The sequence below is a fragment of the Equus przewalskii genome, chromosome 13, assembly GCF_037783145.1.
Source record: "Equus przewalskii isolate Varuska chromosome 13, EquPr2, whole genome shotgun sequence".
NCBI lineage: Eukaryota > Metazoa > Chordata > Mammalia > Perissodactyla > Equidae > Equus > Equus przewalskii.
The window spans coordinates 41519721-41532033 of NC_091843.1; the positions used below are offsets into that span (position 1 = coordinate 41519721).

At 53.9% G+C, this 12313-nt stretch overlaps 1 protein-coding gene across 2 annotated transcripts in view; it reads left to right on the forward strand.

Moving 5' to 3' along the window:
* FSTL4 (follistatin like 4) overlaps positions 1-12313 on the forward strand; it is a 408701-nt gene that overhangs the window by 343849 nt on the left and 52539 nt on the right. For both annotated transcript variants that reach the window (XM_070571053.1, XM_070571054.1), the window contains exon 7: positions 8580-8746. In XM_070571053.1, coding sequence (XP_070427154.1) covers positions 8580-8746 — 167 coding nt within the window. The remainder of the gene's footprint in view (positions 1-8579; positions 8747-12313) is intronic.

Consider the following 12313-nt stretch of genomic DNA (forward strand, 5'->3'; position numbering starts at 1 on the left):
ACAGCATGGCACCCTCTTGCTGGTTAGGTAAAAGCTATCTGCTCATCTCCACTGAAAGCTTGTCCAGGAGATTCTAGATCCAACCTCAGCGATCTGTATGAATCTTTGTAAATTCTAAGTAACTGGTATATAATTGCACAAGATAATGCACTCTTTCCCCTAAAGTCACCAAAGGACTAAGCAGTTAAAATAGTTTCTTTTGGGGGCTGGCCTGGTGGCGTAGTGGTTAAGTTCACGTGCTCTGCTTCAGCAGCCCTGGGTTTTCAGGTTCGGATCCCGGGCGCAGACCTAGCACCGCTCATCAAGCCACGCTGTGGCAGCGTAAAACAGAGATAGATTGGCACAGATGTTATCTCAGCGAAAATCTTCCTCATTCAAGAAAAGAAAGATTGGCAACAGATGTTAGCTCAGGGCCAATCTTCCTCACAAAAAAAAAAGAAGTTTCCTTTTGCAAATATCTTGAGCGGAGGTGCTTCCATCATCTTTGGGAGTAGACTCACCAGGGTGTGGGAGGTACACAGACTGGCGGCCTGGCCGAGGCTACCCCAGGCACAAAGACAGGCCAGAAAGGGAGGGCTGGTGAATGGCACAGTGGTGGCCACACACCCTGCTGACCAGAAGGCCCCGGGCCTCCCACCTTGGCCCTGACCCTGTGCTTCCTATTGATGCCTCTGCTGCCTGCCACCGCCGTGGCACCCAAGGATACCCTGAGACAGTGATGTCACAGCCCCTGGGCACTGAGCTCAGCTCTAACTTCTCACTCCTCTGCACGTAGGGGTCACATGGCGATTTAGTTTTCCCAAAGCCAAAAAGGTTCATTGGCCAGAGGAAGCAAACAGCCCTAGAGCTCAGAGGAAGCCCAAGTCACCTGGCTCCAGCTGGGGGCCCTCCTGCAAACAAGAACACTGCACCAGACCCGGGCTCCTTGGGAGTGGGATATGGGTCTGCCTCCTACATCCACCCCCGCGGGGCCCAGCACTGGACACACGGGGAGGACTCTGCCAAGAAGGGGTGATCTGACTCTGCAGGAGCCGTGGGCTCTCCCCTGGGGCCTGTGGACAGGCTTCAGGGGCCTGCCCCCGCCCCCATTTAACACTTGTCCTCCCTGCTAAGCCACCAGCTCCAGGTTAGCAGGCAGGGGGCCTGCTCTGCTTGCCAGGTTATTCCCACTATATCCTGGCACATAGGAGGTACTCAGTAAATAATTGTTAAGTGAGCACTATGCTAACAGTTCACTTGCTTAAAACTACTTATTAAGTCCTTCTGTCTACTAGGAATTGTATTGGGTGCTCAGAATACAAAAGAAGGAAAACAGACATGACCTCTGTCTTCACACATCTCACAAAGGTGTTCGTTTATACCAGAGAGCGGAACTTGATAACTAAACTGTAAAAATGATTGAAGCAACAGCAAGCAACGTAAGTCAACTGAAAAAGTAAAATACCCGCAGATTTGCGGGTAATTAAGTAATAAGCTTACTGCCATCCCCAAAATGAAGTAAGCAGGAGGGAATATGACAATGGCAGAAAAACTGAATGATCTTATGCATAAAGAAAACAAGAAATTTTGGACACATGCAAGCCTGGCTAGTCCAGAGCCACCTGTGCAGGCCAGTGCTCCCCAGTGCTCAAACCGTGCATGTCGAGATGAAAGACCCTAGGACAACCTGCCCCAGCCTCCCGCCTCCATGAGTTTCAGCAGATATTTGAAAGGAGCCCAGAGTGGCGGGCTCTGGTGGAGGGGAACAGAGGAGGCACAAAGCACCCCCCCAAGCACCCTCCTAGGGTGAGCCAAAGTAACTCTACCCTGTAAATGCAAGATGAAATCATTGGGTCCAGGAGATGCTAAGATGTGGCCTGTCCCTTACTTGGTCAGGAGACATGGGCACGCACCCTTTCCCTTTGTTTGTGTCCCACTCACCAACTTCACAGTGTGACCCTGGTCACAGGCACAAGACCAGATCCATAGAGCTTGTCACACAGCTCCCACACCTCCTTTGGGGGTTCCCAGGCCAGCTGAGGGCTTCGTTCTATGGGGAGTACATTAATTGACGAGGAGGACAGTGTGAGAAGAGGCTCCAGAGCTGTGTCTGAGCGCCTGGCCTCGGCTCTCTCCCCAGATGGCCCTGGTTCCCAAGCAGGCTCCAAGCTGGGTTTGTCGTTTGAGGCTCAGTCAAACCTCTCCATGTGCAGGCAGGCTGACTGAGCTTTTGACGGGGTCTTTTCACCAAGAGCGTTATTTGAAAAATGGCAAATGTCCAGGTAGGAATGTGTTCCATTAGTGCGTTTCTAACATAAGGAAACTAATGCCAACTTGACAAGAATTTGAGAAATTTAATTTCTATTGCTGTGAAGCACCAGAGCCCTGCTGGAGAGGGTGCTGATGGGTTTATGAGTGTCTCATCGAGTTCAAGTCAGTGTGAGAAATAGCGCCCGAGATTAAGGGAAAGCTGTAATAGGAACGAAAACCCAATTCTCCAGCGACTGAAATTTTATGGGCTCCTGCTTTCGGGAAGGGTGTTTGTTAGCCTGCGTGTGGTGGGCCCATTAATCCCCCACGGCTGCCTCTTCCCTCCAGGCTCCAAGGAGCTAGGGAGCCCGTGTGTCGGCGGGGAGGAGGCTAAGGGCTGGTGTTTGCGGCACCTGGTGTCTGGAAAACCAATGGAGTGCCACTGCTCTGGTTCACAGGCCTAGAGAGAGGTAGGTGTCTCCCAGGAGACTGCTGTCAGTCGGACTTGGCCTCAAGCCCACCTACTGTGTGCTAGGCACCGGACTGCCAAACAGCCCTGCCTGGGATCCCACTGCCAGACAGGCAGCCTCGTCAGTGGACTGGGAAGGGCCATCTTGTGCTAACCAACCCACGCCAACTTTGATGGTGGTCACGATGCCACCTGTGCTTCTTTATCCCAGGGGGAAACAAAGGGAAGCCCACTGATGTCAGAAGGCCTGACCCACAGGGAGACAGGTGTCCCAAGCTGTGAAGAACTGCCCCAACTCCCTTGCCCTCCTCAAATTCCCTACTCGCCAGGCAGACCTCCAGGGCCAGTTCTCATAGCGGGGTCACTGTCCCTCTGGGGGCACCTCTGCCCAGCAGTGCCAGACAAGCTCCCCACTGGGCTGCTCTGACCCCAAGCCCAGCCCTCCCTTTTCAAGGACATCAGCCTCTTTCCACAGACGCCTTCTCACTGCAGACCTGGCAGGAGCCGCAGCCCGGCCCTGTCTCACTGCCCCCACCACACTCTGAGCACAGGGCAGATCTTGTTGCTTGATGGCCCAGAAACCTTGGGAACCTTCCCACAGAGTGGCCATGGGGCCGCAGAGGGTCAGGCACTGTGGGAGTAGCAGGGCCACAGCCAGGGCCTGGAAGGACCCCTCGTTAGCCCTCCCACAGGCTGCTCCCCTGGAGGGCTGCAGTGTGACTTCCTCACTGCCCTCTCGCATGACCCTTGGCCCCACCAGAGCAGAGTCCACATCTGGGTGTCTGAGTCCCTTGATCCACAGGGCTGTCCGGGCAGGGGTGAGGTTCAGCCCACAGTAGAAGTTCAGATAAGTTCTGAACTTCAGTGTGTGTTCACTGAACACATATTAGGGCCATCCCCACAAATTCCAGGCTGCCTGGCCCTCCTCCTGTCCTCATCACAATGTGAGGCTCAAGAAGACTATGGGTCACACCACCACCAAGCCCTCCCCTCAGAGAAGGGGCCGGTGGGGGGCAGGTTGCAATAACCAAAATGAGGTTTCTGTTCTGATGACTCTTGACTTCACAATATGGCTCCCCCTCTCTTCCCTCATCATCTTGCGCCTTGTTAAGGCTTCTATATGGAGCTGTGAAGGGATCGAGGGCAGAGAAGGGGCCCTCTCTGTGTTTCTGTGGTGGTCATAGGGTGTTGATCTGCCCAACACACCCTTTCTGTCAGGACCTTTGACCCCACCCCAACCATCCGGCTCCCAGGTCCAGGCGTGACGAGTCAGTCAGCCCTGTGACTGCACAGTTCTCGGTCGACCTGGCCTCAGTGATGGCTCCATGGAAGAACACAGGAGGCAAAGCTGGCCAATCAGAGTTCTCCCAGGCTCTTTTCCAGGACTCTCAGGAAAGATGTGGTCCCTTTCTCTGGGATCTCCTGGACAGGGAGAAGGTGAGTGTGGGGCCGCCACTGGACATCTTGCAGCCGAGTAGGAATGCCTTTGTTTAGGGCCCTGGAGCCTGCAGCCTTCTCTGCCCCTTAGATTTCCCAGTTATGGGAACTAAGATCACTCTCCCTTTTTTTTTTTTTTTTCCTAAGCTGGTTGAGCATTCCTCAGAGTTTCTGTTACTTAAGCCTGAGAAAGTCCTGACAAATTCACCAAGACAGTCTCTTTCAATCTTCTTCACCCAATGTCGTGCAAGTGTCTCCTTGTGTTAAAACTTCAGGTCCTATGAGGTCATCTCGGAGGTGGGACCAAGAGTGTGAGAGACTCAGAATAGACAAGCAGAAGGTGCCGAGCAGGCACATGCTGAGGCCCAAATCCACGAATGGGACGGGGACCAGCGGGCACCAGGGGAAGGTGAGAGGTGAAGTTGGAGCAAGGTCGGAACCGTTCTGAATTCTCCGTGGTGAATGTGTGGGTGACGGGCGGCCGCAGGTGGCTTGTGAGCAGGGCTGTGACGTACATTATTCTCTAAAAGGTGACCAGGAGACTCATGAGCAGCAGGGGCAAACTGGAGGGGTGACCCAGAGGAGGCTGCTGAGGGTCTGGGATGGAGAACAAGGGGAGGATCCAGGAGGTGTCATGAGGGGAGCGCCTGTGGGGCTTGGCATGTGTTGGTGCTGCCACCTGAGGTGTCATTTATACCATCACATGCAAGTGGGCCAAGAGCAGAGGCAGATGGCACTGGGGGGCAAGGGAAGGCACAGCCGGACAGCTCCTAGTGGCACTGGGAAGGATCTGCAGGCATGTCCACTTCCAACCGTGTGCTCAGAGGCCCAGAGCCGAAAAGTGAGATGGGCCTGCAGAGCCCTCCTGGCCCCATCCCTCATTTTATTGATGTCTAAACTGAGGCCCAGGGACAGGGAGGGACCTGCCCAAGGCCACTTGGCATGTCACCAGCAGAACCAGGCCTGGAGGCCAGGTGTCCAGAGCCACAGTCCAGCGTCTGCCTTGCTCCCTCGAGCCCCCGCACATGACGCTGCCTTATTTTTCACTGGCCGGGAAATCACGCTGAGAGGTCACCCGGCAGGGCAGCGAGGCTGCGGGGAAGGTGTGCTGAACGGTAAATAACTGGGAATGAGGGCAACGGACAGCTTCAGTTGCCATAAATCTCTTCAGAATTTTCAAGTGAGCTGGGGAATATTGACACAAATTAAATCCAATAAAACATTCATTTAATTAAACTTTAAATGGTCCAAATATTTGCTGTTTGGTTAATATTTGTGTAGCTGACAGGAGCAGAATTATGATGGCGCTGTCGGTACTCACGCATTCTAATTTTGCACAAGTCTTTCCCGCACAAAGTACACGTCTTCCTCCATACAGATGAGCGGCACCCTCAGGAGGGGTGTGGAGCCAGTGCTCCAGGCCTTCCTGCTCAGGATTTTGCTTGTTTGTTTTTAGCCCTGTGCTATAGGCTCCTCCAGACATTTTTCTAAAACTGCTTGAAATATTTGACTTCGGGACCACATGGAAGAGGGGACCCTACATTCCAAATGAGACCCCAGCCAACCAGAATGCCTCACCTCCCCATCACCCACCTGCACTCCCCTTTCCATCTACCTCACCGCCCTCCCCCCCGACCCTGTTCTATTAAGGCAGTGGTTCTCAGGCCTCAGGGTAGGCCACAGAAGGCCCTAGGATGCTTCTTCAAACCCGATTCCCACCCTGCCACCAGAGAGTCAGCATCAGCCTGGCATGGAGGGGAATCTGTTTCCATTAGTCGCCCCCAGAGAAGTGATGCAGGTGTTGGAGGAACACACCTGGGGAAGGGGAGCTCTGTGGCCCAGGGGAGGTCCCGTCTCCTCCGAGGGCCCCTTCCGGATGCCCAGTTGAGGTTTTCCTTGTAGTCTGACTGGAGCTCAGACGTGCAGAGAAAATATAGGTTCCTTCTGTAACATGTCTGACTTCTTCACAAGCCCCACCCACCAGCCATTGGGACAGTAAATGCAACTAAATGTTCAATCCGCTGTAAAGCTTAGTCTGAGCTGATCAGTTTAACAGTCCACATAAGCCATGCTCTATCTAAGGAAGATGCTTCCTGTCTCTGATTCCCACCTGGCATCCCAGCTGCTCCCCAAGCTGGTTTCTGAGTGTAGAAGGAAGCACACGGCCGTCCCCTGCCACCTCTGGTTCCCACTGTGAGGACACCAGTTGCCCTGTCACAAGTGCTCTCTGCTGAGGTCAGCCAGGGCTGTGCTCTTGGTCTGGGCTCCCTCAGCCTGGTGGAGTCCAGAGTCTGTTGTTCCCCCCCACAGCTCGGCCTTCTGCAGCCCCCATTGGCACTATGCACCCCTCGAGGTCCCGGGGCATTCCTTTGGGGCCCAGTTTGGCAGTCCAACGTGGTCTTCAGGCACAGAGGTACAGAGCCCCTCGCAGCCCAGCCAGCATGTGGCCAGGAACCTCTGGGCCCCTCCACGCCACTTGGGGGCTGAGGGGGCTCTGGCTCTCTGCCATGCCACCTGTAATCTGCCCTGGTGGGGAGGGGGCAGGCTGGTTGCGGGAGATCAGCCTCATTCCAGAGCCCCCCTTTTGTTCCCCTCACTTACACCCCACTAGGCACACTTTTGACCCTGTCATCATCTTCCTTCTCATTCCCACAATCCTCCAGGATGAGGAGGGGCATTCCATACCCTTTCCTACTTCCACAGAGCACAGAGCTTCGTGGCCCCTGTGGCTCGTGTGTTGAGGAAGGCAGCCTCGTCTACACTCCGAGGACTCAGTTCTGAGGCCTAAGGCCAGCACAGCAGAGGGGGAGCCAGACGCTTGCAGCAAGTTCCCTTCCCTCTCTGTCTCTGCCTCCCCGTCTCCAAAGCCTGGGTCTTGCTACAGAGGGCTAAGGCCCTCTCTCTTCCACCCTCAGCAATAAGCCTCAGGATTCAGAGATGGGAGAGCAGCAAGCAGACATGATTTAGGAGGGAACTTGAAATGCATCGCTTGAATGTTTGCAGAATGCTATGCCGGCTGCGTCTGAATCAATCACTTCGTGTTATCTTTCCTCGCACGGCTCCTTCACCAGGAGTCACGTTTTTCCTGTGTGTGGTTGTCCCCTCTCCACTGGCCTGTGGGCCCCTTTCCTTCTTTATTTCCATTTTCTCCATTTTTCATCCATCCAACCAACAAGTGCTGATTAAGCACCTAGTGTATATCTTGTTCATCTTCTTGGGCCCAGGGCCCAGCCACTGAGTGCCTGTGGAGGGGGAGGGCTTTGCAGCTCAGCATCTGAGCTGCCCGCACCTGCCCTCACCTCAGGTGCTCTGCAGTGCGTCACGCCTACCGCTGTTCTCGCTCTCCCGCCCCCTCCCCCACACACACCACAAAGCATGTGAGCACACGTGTGCTGCCTGGTCACAGCTCAGAAGTGTCCCGCTGAGTCACAGAGCTCAGTTCCTAACTCTGTGCCTTGCTCCGCACCTGTCAGGGCCCCAGGGTCCAACAGAGTAGTGAGAGTGCTAGGGCTCCCAGCATTTTTGCTGGCACGCCAGAACGAGCACAGCCCCTGAGCCAGCTGTCCCCCTCAGCTCATGCCACCTCGGCTGCTGCCCCAGGCCCCCTGAGTAGATTTTGGGGAAGAGCAGGGAGGAGGCAGGCCCGTCAGTGGGCTGGCGACTCTCCCTCCAAGCCTGATCCCATTTTGGCATTTGTACAGCCCAAGTTTGATTAATTTTTCCATGAATCCTGAGAATTTCAAAAAGCCTGTGATTGCAGGGAAATATTTTAGACCATTCCCATTTGCCTGAAGAATGATCGGTCTTAATGTCAGTTATCAAGTGTAAAATGGCAAGGATTAATAATTTGTGCAGCCTGAAGTACACTTCAAAAAAATTAAAGGCTACAGTGCATGGTCGCTGAGCAGAAATCCAGATCCAAGTTCATAGACTCAGACAGAAACAAACCTTCAAAGGTCAGCCAGTTCATTCCCCGGACTTCAGACAGTGCAACCTTTAAATTGCTCCCAGATGGATGAGAAAGCTGTCGGCTCTGCAGCCAGCAGACCCTGACTGCACTTAGCAAGGCCCAGCCTTCGTGGGGCCCACATGGACGATGCAGGGCCTCCGCCACACATCTGGCTCCCTGGTCTCTGTGTGACAGTCCACGTGGGGCTTCTCAGCCCAACTCACAAACCCATAGCCCAGATGGCGCCCCTCCACCAGCCGTGGTTCCTGACCTGTTTTGACCCATAGAGCCCTTAAAGCATCTGACATAAGTCCTGGCCCCTCTCCCGAGAGAACTGTCCAGCTGTACATTTAGTCAGCACTTGTGAACAATTTTCAGGGAACCTTGAAGCTGCCTGGGCCCCTGCCCTGCAGTAAAACCCCGTGACCGTTTGCCTTTGAGTGGAGTCTCCGCCCCCAGGCCTGCCTCTGATGGTCTCCTCCTTTTTCCTTGCAGAGGTGGTTCAGCTCAGCCTCACCCCCGAGGAGAGGGTCAGTGTGGCCACGGTGACCGTGGGGCTGAGCACGGTGCTGACCTGTGCCATCCGCGGAGACCTGCGGCCACCCATCATCTGGAAGCGTAATGGGCTCGCCCTCAACTTCCTGGACTTGGAAGACATCAATGTAAGTCACCTGGCTCTGACTCTGAGCTCGAATGTACCCCCCAGGGAAGTAAAGTGTGCAAGACACCTTGTGGCAGTGGCAGGGCCGGAGGGTTCTATTTCAACATCCCATGTTTGGTGCCTTTCAAGCCTGTTGTCTGATAGCTGGAGGTATCAGAAAATGCAAGTCCCACCACATGCAGAGAAGAGGGTGGATGGTGGCTGTAATCCGGCCAGCCAGGCCCAGAATGAGGGAAGGGCATGGGGGCAGGGCAGGAGGTCTCTGTGCAGGCTGCAGCAGCTACAGCCGGGAGGTGGGCGTGGGAACGGGATGTGAGAGGAGCCGGCTGTGTGAGGGAGGGACCACAGGCCAACAGACCACATGGCCAGGCAGGAAGCTCCCAAGCAGGGAGAACATCTGGCTGGGGGACCCAGGGAAGATTCTGGGCCCTACAGCTGAGTAGGATGTCTATATCCTAGGTGAGGGAGAGTGGGTATTCCCTGGGGAGGGCAGAGGTGAGCTGGGTTGGCTGGGTTGTCTGGGTTGGTTGGTTAGCTGTAGGGCAGGGACCAGGTGAGAAAGGAAAAGGAAAGGAGATCAGGCCAGAGGAGTCTGCTGTGGGGTCCTTGTTTGCTGGGGGAGGGAATGTGGATTTGATGAGTTGGGTGGAAAAGAGCAGCTAAGCTCACACAGCCTAATGTGGCCAAAAAGGGTACTTCTGTACTCTGAGGGCCCAGGCAGTCTGGGCTGGGGTCCCAGTGTCCCCCAACAGCAGGTTTAAGACTCTGAGCAATTTCTTAAACGGCTGATCCTCAATGAATTGATCTATTAGAAAAGCAGCATTAGCGGTACCTCCCTTCTATTGGACTTGAAGAATAAAGGGAATAATTCAAGTATATTTATTGGCCTGAGTTTGGTACAAGGGGTGAAGTGGCTTCTCAGAAGTTCATGTGAGAAGACAGTGATGTCACCCATGTAAGGTGCTGCCAGGACAGCTGACAGGTCTTGAGCTACAGAAACAGGAATATAAGTTTCAGGCAGGAAAGGGGGAGGCCCTGGTCTCCTGGGCTCAGGACAGGCCAGCTGGCCCCAAACAGGACTCTGGGCCCAGAGAAGAAGACCTGTGGGATGAGTGGCCAGTTCCTGCTAACATGTCTAAGGTGGTGAGGGAGGTCCTGGGGCAGCAGGAGCTGGCCTAAGTGTGTGACCCCAGCACAAAGGGTCAGGGGCCACCTCAAAAAGCGACCAATTTGGGCTGCTTAGGTGGAACACCATTTCAGCCATCAGACCTGCCCAACGATGGAGTGAGCCATCACAGGAGGCTCCCCATCCCTAGAGGCATGCAAGCTCAAGCAGGTCCATGGTCAAGAATATAGGGCAGCTAAACCCCAGGACCTTGAAGATCCCTTCCAATTCTGAGACTGCTTTACGGGGAGAAAGCCCAGCTTGGAATTTGGCAGGAACCACCAAAGCTGGGGCTCTGCTACTTTCTAGGCCCTTTGGCTGCACCCCGGAGATCACAGGGGAAGCAGAGGGGTAGAGGGGGCCACTCTGGAGGTTCCACCCTGGGCAGAGCTGGGCAAGATTGTCCTTCCCCCACCCTTCTCACAGCGGGCAGGATTGTTTCCTTGTGATTTCCCCACTGTGGTGAGCAGAGTCTGTATCCTACCCATCTCTGAATGTCAGTGCCAGCACAACCCTGGTACATGCTTGATGGGCTGATACTGGGTGGGCAGAATCCTTTGTCTTCCGAGCCTAAGATGCCCAGGGCTTGTCTGGGATCTCAGCAAGGAAAGGCAGGTGTCCTGTTTGTGAAGACGAGGGTGCATGTGTGTGTGTTGGGGTGCACGGGTTTGTGCGTGCACAAGCTCTCAAAGTGGGATGTCAGCTTTTGACTGTGTTTTGCCAGTGGTGACTGATTCAGAACTAGGACAGGTCTGCCTGTATCTGCCTGAACATCCATGGGTATTACTTGATGCTCTTTTTAAAGCCATCAGAAATAAAGGCAGAGGCAGAAACCTCTTAATGCACTTGCCACCACTTAATTAAATTACTTTGAGTGTCTTTCCCCTCCCTCAAACATGCCTTGAGCACCCACTCAATTGCATTTCTACTTTTCACAGTGAGGTTAGCAATTTGGGTTAATTGTGGGTACAACTGGAGATTAATGGCCTCTCGTTCCCTCCCAGGAAACACTTGCTGCTGGTGGTCAAGTCAGCAGCCCACTAACAGGCAGGGCCCTGTGCTTCTCAGAAACCCCCATGTGAGGGTGCAGGGCTATGCCAGCCCCACGGGGATCCTCGCCTGATGCATGCACACACACACAAAACACAGCACAAACACACACACACACACACACACGCACGCACCTCCTTCTGCCTCAAGAAGTGAAGGGAGGCAACACAGCCTGCTAGTGAAGGGCACAAGCTCTGGGGTCAAACCTGGGGTTAAGTGACAGCTCTTCCACTTACTAGGTTGAGTGACCTTGGAAAGGGCACTTGACTTCTATAAGCCTCAGTTTCCTCCTTTCTGGAAGGGGGATAAAATAGTTCCTGCCTCAAAAGGTTATAGGAAGGATTAAATGAGAAGATACATGTGAAGTTCTTAGCATATAGTGTTCCATTTCCAGCTGTTATCACTCTCATTGTCATTATTACAATTACTATTATTATTATCATTGTTATTATTACTACTGCTGCTGCCAAAAACATTCTCAACACCTTGCAGCCTGAGTCCCCAACAAGCAGCCAGCAGCAGCCCAGGAAAGCTTCCTGGTCAGGCAGATACGACCCTGGGGTGCCCCTGCTGCCTGTGGTCAGGGATGGGGCAGCACCATCCAGAGAGAGAGACGCTGGCCAGCCACCTCCAGCAAGCTCAGATCAGCCCTGGGTCAGCTGTGTAACTTCTCTGAGCCTGTGGGGAGGTGAGAGTGATGATGTCCTTCTTGCATGGGCATTTCAGGCTGAATGTGTGTGTGAAGCATCTAACCTCTTGCCCGGCACACAGCAGGTGTTCGTAAGTGGCCACGCCACTCTGGGGACAGTGTGGAGAGCAGCCCTAGGAGGGGATCAGACCCGGGAGGGGTAGAGCCAGGTCATCAGGATTCACGGGACATTTTTGAAGCAAGGATTGGTCAAGGGAGGAGAGCCCAGGAGGGCAACCCTGATGGAGCAAAGATTGGGATTGACGAGTTCCTGGAGTCCCTGAGTCTGTGGTGTCTCCACCCCCACCGCCACCCCCACCGCCACAGTCAGAGATGAAATAGGATCGCTGCTGTAATTAGCAACTGGCACCACCGCAGCACCATGCAGACCGGCACGCTGATCAGCCTACAAAACCCGAGGCGGGGAGATCTGAAAGCACGGAGAGGTGCGGGCCTCCTTCCTTTGTCATTTGTATGAGACATCTTGATTGGCAACAAAATATTAATCACCTTTTCACTGCTCTCTTAATGAGACGCTTTCATGGGCAACAAAATATTAATTTGTCTTGTCTTATCTGTTAAGAATTCTGTTAATGAATTCAGTCACAGAGCTATTACAGAATGCCATCCTAATGACACATGTAATTAAACTTTTCTGGCTTGCA